The sequence below is a fragment of the Leptonotus elevatus genome, chromosome 22, assembly GCF_054856555.1.
Source record: "Leptonotus elevatus isolate MCC_2025b chromosome 22, RoL_Lele_1.0, whole genome shotgun sequence".
In the NCBI taxonomy this organism is placed as follows: Eukaryota; Metazoa; Chordata; class Actinopteri; order Syngnathiformes; family Syngnathidae; genus Leptonotus; species Leptonotus elevatus.
This window is the reverse complement of record NC_141260.1, coordinates 3,604,023-3,618,132: the sequence shown is the minus strand read 5'-3', so window position 1 is coordinate 3,618,132 and position 14,110 is coordinate 3,604,023. Positions and strand designations below refer to the sequence as shown.

General features: G+C 38.9%; 1 protein-coding gene and 1 long non-coding RNA gene across 2 annotated transcripts; both read left to right on the top strand.

The window, feature by feature from the left end:
• Nucleotides 1-2,148: 2,148 nt before the first annotated feature.
• On the top strand, nt 2,149-3,836 carry LOC147155426 (uncharacterized). Its single transcript, XR_015092305.1, has 3 exons — nt 2,149-2,550; nt 2,628-2,671; nt 2,757-3,836. It is a non-coding gene; the product is annotated as an uncharacterized LOC147155426 (long non-coding RNA).
• A 5,091-nt stretch (nt 3,837-8,927) lies between these two features.
• LOC147155425 (uncharacterized) lies at nt 8,928-10,556 on the top strand (the record flags this gene model as incomplete). The annotated part of the gene is made up of 1 exon (XM_086066704.1): nt 8,928-10,556. A coding segment is annotated over one exon (696 nt), but the record flags the coding sequence as incomplete, so codon positions are not given.
• Between the last annotated feature and the right edge of the window lie 3,554 nt (nt 10,557-14,110).

Genomic DNA, 14,110 nt, shown 5'->3' with positions numbered 1-14,110 from the left:
GGTAGCGAATACCTACAGTAACAAAGGAAAAAACATTATTAGCTCAAGAGTCCTCCCCCCCGCTGAGACACCAATGAAATCAGATCAGGAGGTGACTTAAAGAAAAGTAGAACTTTGTGTGTGAAAACTATTTTCAACATGGAACGTACCCATAAGTGCTGCCACCCGGTTGTACTCCTGGCGAAGAAGGTCCTGCTGGTCCAGCTCGACGTTCAGACGAGGGGGGAAGTCCAGCACAACGACCTGCACAAAGTTTAAAACTGTAAAATATACATCTGGAGCAAGATGAACTTTCATTCATATTCCATCCTTCAATATTCATTAACTGTTTAACTACGGGAAAAGGCTGAAATGTATTTTAAACAGAACATATTTGACATATGCAAGTACATACTTGAAATTTAAATGTATGATCTATATGAAGGAAATGTGTGAACTTACGTTGGGCCAGCGGCTGCAGACGGTGTGCAAGAACTGGCCAAAGTCAGCCGCTGCCTCAGCGATGGGGCGGCCCAAGTTGTTGCTGGGAGCCAAAATGCAGACCACCTCGGGTGACCGAGGCAGAACAGCATTCAGCACCTCAGCACGCAACTCGGAGGCCCTGGCACCCGGGGTGGACATCACGGCAAACGAGAAACGTCCCTCCGGCATCTTCACAACCCCATCGGCAATGGCTCGCAGGTGGGAGTCACCAACAACCAGGACAAACTATTACAAAAGAAAAAAAAAAAGTAGTAATTGAAAAAAGGAAAGAGGTAATTTAAAAAAATAGACACAAATGAAGGTTGTTAATTTGTTATAAAGGCAGAGTTGATTATAAAACATACCGTGTTGTCCTGGTTCAGTGCTGGAATGACCAGTTTGTGCCTCCGCCCAGTCACAGCTGAAACTGGCCATTCCCGAACTCTGTGGCGCCAGCCAGTGCCTCTGCCTAAAATGATGCACACACAGAATACCATGTCAAGTCTCAACTTCAATTGCTGACAATGCACAGTACAAGTACATGTTCCACTTTGAGTGTATATGAACCTGCAAAATATTGGAATTGTTTAAAATAATCGATTGTAAAACTGCTGCAAAAGCAATTAAAATTATGACTGACCTGGTACCAGAGCCTTGGCACAAACAAGGGACACCTAAAACATAAAGCATAGACATTACACAATTGTAGGCATGTGCAGTCACCACAATGCAGAGTAAATAGCAAACATAGGTTAAATTAGTTTCAATTTAAATTGACCAGGTATTTTGTACATACAAGTGATGTTAATTCAGGCCAGGTTTATTAATGAAATTCTTAATCACAAAAGAGATTCAAGGACTTAACTGATACTTTTGTTTGTGTCTGAAATGCAGTCACAATTGCTCAATTTTGCTAGAATTTTCTGATCAAATACATGAGCAGAAAGGCAGCAGATTGTACCAGATTAGATTATAGTATAAAGGAAGTATATAGAAATATGTTTTTGACAAAACAATGACATACACTGTTTAGATAGACATGAAGTCTAAAACAAAACATTAGTTATTAAATATAACCGTCTTAGTTATTATTTACATCTGGTCTATGTAACTTAAAAGAAACCATGTGAAATATCTGTGTCCGGGCTAGGCACCTCACAAATTTGTGATCAATGTTAGTGAGTTTATTTTTGACATTAGTAAAAATTTTGAAATCTTGTAGAAAACAGACTTCATCACAATTAAATTCAGAATTAGTTTGACATGAATAAAGCAATGCACAAATATCGCTCAGTCATACACTCTATATTTGTCAAACTATGCCCTGGTGAAGACAATCTTGTGTTGAAACATGTTGGTAGTCCATTTTAAATAAAGGATTTTTTTTACATTACTAATGAGTGTCTTGAATACACAGACTGCTTTTAACTCTTTGACCGCCATAAACGTTATAAAACGTTTAGCATAAACCTAGGGATGGGCGCCGAGGACGTTAAAAGACGTCCCCTATGTTTTTTTGGTTTTTTTTGAAACGGGTGGAGGGAAGCCTTGGGCAGCTGTGCTGAAAATATCAAGCAGATCAAGTAAGTTTAATGACTCGTTTTGGCCTCTAGATGGCAGCGATGACTCTCCTTGCACTTTGGGTGTGCCGCCCACCGTGGGCGTCGGTATAAAAGGTGAGGCGGAGCTAGAGTGGAGTGGAGAGGATAATGGAGAAAGCAAAAAGCATGGAGGAAGAGAAAGCAAAAATGACGACCGGTGGAAAGCAGCTCACGCTTGATCGGTATTTTCAAAAAGAAACCAGTGCTAAATTGAATGTTGGTGGCGATGATGATGATGGCGACAACGAGGTTGATGCCGAAGTTGCGGCTTTGACGCGACGTCTTCGGCCACGTCTTAAAGCGACGCCGGTTAGCGATGCTAACGCCGGAAAACGTGGTGCACGTCCAAGTACTTCTGCAAACGCGGACGTTGATTCGGACGACGAAGAGTACCCCGAGTCGGATGGCTATTCTTCGGAGGAGTGGGTACAGTCGGATCTTCGAGAAAGTGATTCGGACAGCATTTCATCCGCAGAAGACTGTGAAGGTAAGCGCAAACTTGCTATGAGATACTTTTCCTGCACGCTGCTAGCACCTCGTGTAACGTGAATGTATAATTCATAGATCGTGCTCACAGCGACAACCTACAGTTTCCACGACAAAGAGAGGTATAAAAAACGTGTTTTCAATACACTGCAACAACAAAAGAAAACGGTCTTTCGATATGATTGTAATTGTATATATTTCTTTCAGCTGCAGCTCGTCGGGCTCAAGGTGACGCGTCTCACAGTGAGCAGAATAAAGGTAAAAAAAAAATGATTCTCCAACTCAGCACGAGTAAAATATTTGATGGTAAATGTCTTCTATAATTTCAACCAGTGGATCCAAGAAAAAAGGTAAACATATATATATATTGCTTCACACTGATCTAAAATAAATATTATATGATATTGAAATGTATATTTGCAGATCCCAAAAGTTCTGGCTGGCATGAAACAGGCTGGCAGCCAAACACATTCCTGTTTACTGAAACTCCAGGACCAAGGGGTGCCGCAGCAGAGCTAAATTCAACCCTGCCAGCTGACTTCCTGCAACTATTCATCTCAAACGAACTTCTCCAGCACATTGCTGATCAAACAAATTTATATGCACGTCAATCCATGCAGAAGCAGACTGAAAGTCTGCCACACTGCAGGAGTCGTGCTTGGAAGCCAGTGTCTGTATTAGAATTGAAAACATTTTTTGCACTCCAATTTCTTACTGGGTATATAAAAAAGCCCAGTATAGAAATGTATTGGACTCAGGATGAAATTGAAACCACACCATTTTTTTAGTCGCGCGATGCCTCGAAACCGCTTCCTGCTTATCTGGAGTTACCTACATTTTAACAATAATGAGAGACATAGTTCAGATGACAAATTATTTAAAATCCGTCCTGTGTTCAACCATATTGTAAATAAATTTAAAGAACTGTTCCAACCCGGTAGGAATGTATGTATTGATGAGGGAATGATGAATTTTCAGGGCCGTCTATCGTTTAAAGTTTACAACCCCCAAAAACCAATCAAATATGGAATTAAGTCATACATCCTGTGTGACTCCCAAACAGGATATTGTTTTAATATGCAACCTTATGTTGGTACTAGTTGTTCTCTGCCGGATACCGTGTTTAATTTGCTAGATCGTCTGCCAGGAAATGGGTACACGCTCTTTATGGACAATTTTTATAATTCAATTGGGTTGTGTGAACGTCTCCTGGCAGCACGTACAAATGTTTGTGGAACACTGAGAAAAAATAGGGGTGAACCAAATGAGATCACTTTTCTTACAAACACTGGCCTTGGGGTGGGGGGGGAATTGGTGAGACACAACACAAATGTTTTGGTTGTGGCATGGCAGGACAAGCGTTTGTTGAGGATGGTGACTACTTTTCACAAAGATGAAATGCGGACAGTTGATGTGTAGGCACTAAAAAAAAAAAAGAGTGCCTTTCCCGAAACCTGTATGTGTTTTGGACTACAATTCCACAATGAATGGCGTGGATAAGATGGATCAAAACATTTCTTATCACCCATTCACGAGGAAGACATTGAAATGGCACAAAAAATTTGTTGCCTATCTGTTTCAAATATGTTTGTTCAATGCCTTTATCCTGTACAAAGCTAAACATCCTGGCAAATGTCAGCATTTTTTGGAGTTTATCCAGCAGGTGGTGAGAGGGTGGCTCTTACCACAGGACCAGGAGGAGGACATTGCTACAAACATACAAACAGAAGGACATGAGGAAGCCAGACAGAACACCAGGTCACCGTATAACGATCCTGAAAGTCGACTTGATGGCAACATGGCAAAACACACACTGCAATACATACCTGCTACCCCCCGGAAAAAAAAGCCAGCAAGAAAGTGTAGGGTCTGCACTCAAAGGGGCATTCGCAGCGAAACAAATCTGTGGTGCAAATCCTGCTGCGTCCCCTTGCACCCAGGGCAATGTTACACTATATACCACACCAAAAAAAAACTTGTGTAGTTGAAACATCCACAGAATTGTAAATAGAAACACATACACACACCACACATGCACAGTTGCACAGTTGCACATGTTTGTTGTATTACACTGTTGAATGTTGAATGTAAATAAACTGTTATTTTGCTATCAAAAAACACTTTTTCATTCTTGGTGGTAGTGTTTTATAGAAGTAAAGCACTATTTAGGTGTTTGTGGCATCATTCATGGACAAAAAGAAGTGTAAAATTCACTAGAATGCATGAAATAATATCGTTTCACTAAAAGCTTGATTTCTCCGTATTTTGGTCCAAAAAAGGCGAAATTGGGTGAAACTAACCATTTTCTATTGTTGATTACTAAAGAACGGAATAAGATAGAAACAAACTTTTTTTTTCTGATGATGCACAAATATCGCTCAGTCATACACTCTATATTTGTCAAACTATGCCCTGGTGAAGACAATCTTGTGTTGAAACATGTTGGTAGTCCATTTTTAATAAAGGATTTTTTTACATTACTATTGAGTGTCTTGAATACACAGACTGCTTTTTACATAAGCATTTTAGCATTTTTTTCTGCTTGACTCTATATTTGTAGCCGGAAATAATGTGTATTGCACATTAACAAAGTTAATTGCATTTTGCCTGCTGTGGAACATACCTGGTGGGCAGCCACAGTAGAGGTATGCGGTGGGGAGCGGGCGTCCACAGTGGCGAGCCGACTGGCTGGAGCTGAAGTTCGGACTCTGGCCTTCTAAATACACATTGCAAATGTTTAGGATATTAAAAAAAAGTGTAATAGTGATAAAAAAAATGATAAACTCTTGCTAAAATATGGCGTGAAACTCGTACCTTGTTCACTGCAGACTGCATCGTGGTCCCATCACTGGTTGCAGAGGGTGGGGACCGAGGCTGAAAACAAAATATACAGCACATTGAGGACCTAGCAGTGTGACTCAAAATAACTCAACACAGAATACACCACCGCCAAGTGCAGAATTGAATAGAGGCAAAGTACCTGCTGGGGTGCGATGTTTGGGCTCAGTTCCGGAGCAGCAAGGTCCAGCTTCTTCCATCGGCGCTTGGCTGCCTCGGAACGCTTCCCCTTCCGCGGCATGCTGCTACAGCTACCTTTACTGTAAGCAAAAAGAAAATAAAAAAAACTTCCCAAGACAAAGTCAAAAGTAAACTGGCAGTAAAAAAAGGAAATCAATTCAAACACAACAAAATAGTAAAGTAATGATATTAGAGTGTTTGTAATGTGCTGTTGAGTGCAAGTTCAGCTGTATTTGCGTTCTAGACTCTGTGATGTAGATCTTATATATGTATTATGTTGTTTGAGGGCAAGATGGAAGCAGGTAGATGAGGTGGAAGTCCAAGGCGGTGCTGAAGGTTTGAAATCCAAGTATCACGGTCAGCAGCTTTCCAATTCGCACAGTGCTCAGCGGATCGCTAAAAGATTCAAGATAAAATTTGTAGTTAATCTCAGATGTGTATGAAACATTAAAAATGTACATTGAGTCTAATGAGGCAGTGGTGTCATTGTAATAAAAATAAGAAACCGTCATCAATTGAAGTATAGTAACATCACACATTGTATAGTTCATTGATTATAAATAATGGATGGGGTGAGCAGAGCCTTCAATAAATCCTCAACTGTCATGATTGGGGTCAGCTGTTTCTGTTTTCACTTGCAGTTGCTGGGGAAACAGCTGGAGGGCGGATCCCGCCAAACACACCTGCTGCCCATTAGCTCGTCAGGTCAAGATAAAAGCCTGACAGAAGCAGCAAGGAGTGTCGGGTTATTACTCCGTGATGCTACTCTGTATCCCACACTACTCGCTGTTCTAGCCGCCCTCGGGCGTGATTTTGTGTTTCCTTGTTTTTGATTAAAACTAAAGTTATCAGCATCACTGCCGTGGCTCTCCTGCATTTGGGTCCTCCACTCCGTTTCGTGACAGCCAACTTCAACCGTGACAGATCGTGACATCAACAATAGAAAAAAATGGATCCACTATAGACTTCCTTGTTTACTTATTAACAAAGAAAACGGTATTGTAATAACATTGTTACTTTTTTTTTCTTTTACATTAATTTCCATGAGGTGAAACGGTTTGGCAAAATGGATGGGTATTCTGGATGGCCGTGAAAAAAACGATCGCTACAGAAACCAATGGTAATCTTTCAAGGGGGAAAATAAAGGCAGCTTTAACAATTTACAAATGTGTGCTGTAGTCAATCAATGAAGGTCATTTAACAGTGTAAAATACTTCCAAAATCCCTCATCGGCGCCGCTCCGCTACACGATCGAGCAGGACACGCCACTCAACAACCGACGCCCCCCTCCCCCACCCCCACCACGACGACGACAGACGAGACAAAAGCCTTACTGTGTATTGTAGCAACGATGGATATACACAATTGAGATTTACAGCATACTCAAACATATGTATATATATATTTTTTTTACTGCACATTAAAACCTTAATGTAACATCTGCTAGCTCTAGTCCACTACACAGTTGAGCAGGACACGCAACTCAACAACCGACGCCCCCTCCCCCACCACCACCACAACGACGACAGAATAGACAAAAGCCTTACTGTATATTGTAGCAACGAGGGATATACACAATTGAGATTTAGAGCCTACTCAAACTTTTCTTTGTTTTTGTTTTCTTTTACTGCACATTAAAACCTTAAAGTGAGATCTGCTAGCTCTAGCTAGCGCTAGCAGGTGTAGTTAGCATGTAGGCTACCATGTCTAGCACTTAACTTTACCTATCTTGTTAATACAGCAGCCGGATAACACAACGTTCAAATATGGAGGTAAATATGGTGCAAAACTAACTTGTGCAAAAAATTTGTACCTGTAGAAAAAAGTCTAAATTTGTGATTTGTATCTGTAAAAAAAATGTGTGCCTGTAAAAAAAAAATTGTGTCTGTAAAAGAAATTTGTACCTGTAAAAAAAAAAAATGTGTATGTGTAAAACAAATTTGTATCTGTAAAAACAAATTTGTACCTGTAAAAGTCATGATTTGTATCTGTACAAATTTTTTTTGTACCTGTACAAAAACTATAAATTTGTATCTGTAAAAGTTGTGATTTGTACCTGTAGAAATGACAACTTGTAGTCAAAGAAGTCGCCACTAGGAGTCACAAGTGGGCTTTCTGCTGCTGTTCAGTGACGTGAGTTTTGCCCCATTTGTCGCGCTACAAATGGAGCAAAACTAATTTGTACTTGTAGAGCGCCGTGATTTGTACTCGTAAAGAAGGGGCGGGCTCTGGTGTAATGAAGGGTTGTCTTGACCAATCAAGTGAGAAGGATTTGAGCGGATTGGAGCGCAACCTCATTGGTTTAGCGAACGACGGTGGCGGGACTCGCGGAAGGATACAAGCAGGACACATCGTCGCCAACCAACATACATATTAAGAATACTTCAGTCTCTTTTGGTTTTTGCTATTACAAGGTAAGTATTATGTTACTTCATCATTCTTTCAAATATTGACGATGGTCATCCAACCTGTTTTTATGATTAGCATCACATATTTAGCTTTCTAGCTAGCTGGCATTTGATTTCATGCTAAAGCAGTCTAGTCATTATCGTCATTTCTGGCGCCACGGACTTAATTGCATCTCATGCTTTGGAATATTGTGGCTATATGACAACAATGAACAACTAAACTACTTCATTATATGCCAAGAATGGTGCAGTGCGCTGCTCCCCTGTGTTGGTTAAAATTGTTATTTCTTGTATTAGTTAGCTGGCTAACAAACGAATTCATGTAGCTCACATATGCGCCATTGACAGGTACTGGAGGGAAGATGCACCCAATCGATGTTATGTATGTACACATTTGACTCCATAGTGTTCTTTATCTTGTTTTGCCTTCTAGAAAAATGACCGATCAGAGCAACAGCTCTTCGCTGCAGCAGCAGGTGAGCGGAATATCGCTACTGCCTTGACATTAATGGTGTGTTTTTTGTTATTATTTCTTCCTGTTTGCATAATAATGTAATCAATAATAATGCACATTACACACGACCTATACAGAGTGTCCCAAAAGTCTCTTTACAATTATAACAATTTTGAGATATTTTAAGTACCTTCATTTGTGTGAGTTTTTTTTTTAACTTAATTTAATAGACCTCTATATGGGCATCATCATTTACACCAAGCACATGAAAACGGTACTCGATTTGTTGCCATGTTTGCTGCAGGTTTACCATCCATCAACACAGTATCTGAAACAAATAAATTCAATATGAATGAATACTTTAATTAACAAACACTGGTTAAAATAAAACAAATCTGTTTAAGACATCTCAACAACTGCCTTTGTAATATATTGTTTTAAAAATTGTAAACATGTTATGGACACCCTATATTTCTCTCTAGGAACTGCTGCTGAATCTTTTACTGGCCCGAACTCCATAACAGACTATCGGCTGCCCTTGAGCGTGCCCCTCTGGACCTGGACTATCTACAATTTATAATTTCACAGGACATGGTTTTACTGAGTGCACTAGCTAACCAAATTCAGATCCCTCAGCAAGTGTATGAAGCCCTTACTGATGTGCATGGTCTACTCTCTGCCCAAGATGAAATGGAGCTTCATGTAACGGTTCCTGTGGGGAGAACAAAACCTGGTTGTCCAAAAATTTTAATATGTAGGGAATATGTTTCGGAGCTCCTCAGCATAGGGCTATCTGCAGCGTACATTGCCAGACTTTTAGGAGTTTCTCGGTGGACGCTGCAGAGAAACATGAACAGCTGGGCTATGTCTGTTAGGGCCTTGTACGGTCAACTGACTAATGATGAGCTTGACAACCTGGTGTCACAAACACACCACTGCAACCCACATGCTGGGTACAGATTAATGATGGGATTGTTGCGGGCACAGGGGCATCGTGTACAGTGGCAGAGGATTCGTGCATCGATGCATAGGGTTGACACAGCAGGAATTGTGCTGAGAATGTCAGCATTGAGGTGTGTTGTTCGCAGAACATACTCTGTCCCAGGCCCAAGATCGCTGATGCATATAGACACAAACCACAAACTTATAAGGTTGGTTATGTTTTTCAAATCAAAACATATTACCTGTACATGACTTAACTATGTGCAAAAAAGTGATAATACCTAATGTTTTTCTTTATCTCAAATGTCATTGAAGGTACAATATGGTGATATTTGGAGGAATCGATGGTTTCTCAAGGAAGGTATAAATAATTGGATATTCCCTTTAAACGTCTAAACTTTTTGTCATTGAATCAGGCATTTCAATTGTGATTAGTTGTTTTTTGTTTTTGAAGACCTTCAGATTGTAGTACTAGTTTAGGATGGCTACCTCAGAAATCGGTTTCATTTTCTTTGGGAGCACCTTTGCATTTGTATTCTTCAATGGTAACATAATAGTACTGTAATACTCTTACTTACAGTCATTTTAGTTGAAAAGCTTTAATTGCACTTACAGTAACAAATCAAAACTCCATCATGTTACCTGTGACTTTATGCTAAGACTTCGCTGGCACTCTTTGTCTGAGAATTAGATTACATGTTTTCTTTGTTGACATTTTATAAAGACTCATTTCTTATGGAATCTCTTAAAACAGATGCAAGGTAGAGAATGAGATATTCTCAAGTGCCATTACACCAATTGCATTGAGTATTATTGTTGCATTTTACCTTTTTAAATATAATCCTGTTTTAACTACTACATGACTGTTAAAGGTTATTGAAATTGTATTTGTTAAGAGCTTTGAAATTGACACTTAAAATTGATATTGTTATTGTTAACGTACTTTGATCATTTGAAAATAAAAAGTACAGTTGTTTGAAGTCACAATGGGACAATTCCATTCTTCTCACATAGATAATGTATCTTGCTGTTGCAAATAATAACAGAGCCTCCACAACCCTTGCCTTCTTCAATGAAGCTGTTGAGAAGTATGGCTTACCTCAAAGGTTAGTCAGACATCATCACCTAGCCTATCCTACCCTTAATAGTGTAAATCTACCTGTTCTAACCATTGACTTGTTTTAAGGTTTTCGTTTCAGTGAAGTGTAATGCATAATTAATAGGAGTTCTCATTTTTGTTACATTTTCTTAAGGGTTCGTGGTGACCATGGGGTGGAAAATGTGGATGTAGCCCAGCTGATGTTCTCCACAAGAGGAGTTGGCAAAAACAGCTTCATTGCAGGGAAAAGTGTGCATAATCAGAGGTACTTTAGAAGACACTTCATTTTTATGGAACTACCACATTCATAACCTTGTAAGTTTACAGGGTGAGTAAAAAAAGAAAGAAAAAAAGAATACGCCAAAATCTATGCAATATTAAAAAATAATAATAACAACAACACAGAAAACTTCCGGTTAGACACATGTAAATACATTCAAATTATTCTTGTTTTTGAAGTGGTTAATGTGGCCACCACCAGCACGGGCAACATCTAGCCTATTTGAAGAAGAGAAAAGAATGAACTGAATGAAAACTTCACTTAGCAGTCGATGGCTGTAATTGGCCTGGCAGAACCTCTGTGTGTATGATTTTATTTTTTTCTTCTTGTGGTGGTATGTTAAAGACAAAGTTTATGTTCCACCACTTCCATCAAATATCAATTACATGAAAGACCAAGTAACAGTTGCAATCAACATTGGCAACTTACGGTTGTCTTTACTGCCAGTGGTAAACACTAACACTTGTAAAACCTAAAAACTTGAAGCTATTTACGACACAAGTCCAAGCTACAGTTTTTCATTTTTGCAATATCGCATGATTTTAAATTTTCATTTGATTTGTAGCTTTATAGGATATCCCCTTGAGATGCAACATCTAATTTTCAAAGGTGACATTCCAACACATACAAATAGTAATAATGTACAAAATAAAGGTAAAGAATTCTGCTATGTTCTTTTTTTTAATCACCCTTACTTTCTCATTACTTGAAATTAATGGAATGTTTGTTTCATTTATGAAACTGCATTTATCATTTTAAACTACTTTTTTTGTTGATAATAGAAAAAAAACATTTGCCATTGAAATGCTTAAATTTAAAAGGATTTAGAACAATTCAAACATGCTCTCAAAAATGATTAAATAATTAATTGGATAGCCAAGTAGTTGATTAATTGTTGCACCCAGTTGCTTGTTTGTCCAAATATGATTCACTTTTTTACATGGTTTAAAATGTCTTCTTTAATTAAAAAAAAAGGGGGGGGGGGCACAATTACATTGACATTACAGAATTGAACGTCTTTGGCGAGATGTCTACACAGCAGTCACTTGCCTCTACTATGCTGCGTTGCACCAAATGGAGGAAGATGATCTCCTGGACCTGTCCAGCAGTGTTCACCTTTTCTGCTGCCATTATGTCTTCATTCCTCGCCTACAAGCCCAGCTTGATGTTTTTAAAGATGGCTGGGACAGTCGAGGGAAATCGTACCCCGAACCAACTGTGGCACATGGGACTGCACTATAATGTACAAGAGTCTAATGATGTTGTAAGTACTTTTAAAAAATTGGTAAGCAAAACTTACTTTAAACAGTAGACAATGAGTTGTTTTTCATATCAACTACAGGATTTGAACATCCCCCTGATAAACTGGGAGAGTAGTGGCCTTGTGTCCAGCAACACCGACTCTTGTGTCTATGTGCCTGAAACTGACTGCCCTTTGACACCTCAAGAACTGGCTGGACTCCATGCTGCTGTGGATCCAGCAGGACCTTCTACACGCATGGGAGTAGACCATTATTTGGCTGCAGTGAACTACATGCACAGTATAAACTATGTGTAGGGTCTAGCCAAGCGCTTCTGGGCTGTTATTTGTTTAAAACTGCCTGCACTAAATTACATTTTATAATTTAGTGCTATATAAAGTTTGTATTATTATTATTTTTTTTTTTTAATTGCTTACACTTTAAGAAAACAACCTGTTAAAAGTGGAGCACATTCATTTACAGTAAATGTATATTTAAAAAGAAACTATTCAATCAGCAAGCAGACTCTTTATTGACACTGACATAACAATTTGGTTCATTGATTGTGCTGCAAACTACACTAAAACGCTGATAGTTATTTGAATTGTCTTTTCGTACAAATTGACAATGAACTGTAATAAGAACCTATCTAGCAAAACATCAGAACTACATTATTTAAAGTAATGAAATAAAGATTTTGATCTATACCAAACCAAAACCAGTATCAGTTGTGGCGATGCAGTTCTTTAAATGGTCACTGAATTCTGTGTAATGGCTGTAGTGGCCAGGTAACTTTAAGTTTTGGAAGCATGTAGAAGACGTGGGATGTTCCGCTCTCACCACCTCCACTTTCATATCTGGCATGGGTATCTCCCATCCCACCCAGAACTTCAGGAGTCTTTTAAGATTCTCTTGAGACCCTAAAAAAAAGGAGAAAAAAAGTGGAATTAAGCTGTGCATGCTATTAAGTAACAATAATCAATTAGATTACTGTTTTTATAATTTAATTTATGTATTTTTTTGAGAAAAAAACAGGTTCTGCAACATCTGGGAAAAAAAGTGATCCCTGCTAGAGGATGATCATTTAAGAAAATCAAATCACAGATGTATCTATAAATTAAAATTCTGCCTTGTAGCAATATGTGTATGCTTATGCTTAATACTCATAATACAACTTGTGTTCATAAACAAGAAAAAATGGTTAAAAAAACCTTGATTTTCAACCACATTTGAAAATCTGCATTTATGCATTACAAAATGTGCACAAATATCAACATGTAATTTACCTGTCCTCACAAACTGACGCAAGTACCCCATTATTCTACATCTACAGTCAACGGAGTAACCATCTTCATCGTCCAACCCAGATTCCTCAGGCCATTTGATTAGGTCCAAAACAACCTAGGACAGCAAATGAGACAATCATTATGGCACCATAGTTGGCATTGAACCAATTCATTCTATTTTACAATTTTCTCTCTAATTTATACATATGGTCAATCCACACATGGGGTGTTAATTGTGTGAAGGCTGATGTTGTGGTCTCAACAGCCTAACAATGAAATGTGTATCCTGCTGAGGAGAACATGTGATTGTTGATTTCTCGTCAGACTTTGTTCAAGGTTGGAATTGTTCACTGAAAATGATTCCAAATCAAAATTTCCTTGGAACAAGGAAAAAACATTAAAAATGTTTGCATAACTGAACATATGATGACGAATATTCAATAATATAACCCTAACCCTAAGCAAACACTCTCCCTCTCATTTGGATATGGGCTTAAAGGTTGTATCTAACTGTGCGTCAAAGGTTTGCATGCAAGGGACTGTGCATGTAGCGAGTTTTTCTTTGTTGTCAGTTTTTAATTATTATTTATTCTAAGGTTGCAAAGATGTTCTCAAGACACTTGCAAAGTATATTTACGGCACCAAACATTCTATGTAAATCGCAAAGGAATAATGAACATGTTGAAATTTCTTTGCGAGTGTCTGCCACACAGCGGCCGAAATGAGTTTCTTCCGTTGGGTGTCCGGGCTTTCCCTTAAGAGATTTGGTGAGAAGCTCAGTCATCCGGGAGGGACTCAGGGTCGAGCCGCTGTTCCTCCGCGTGGAAAGGAGC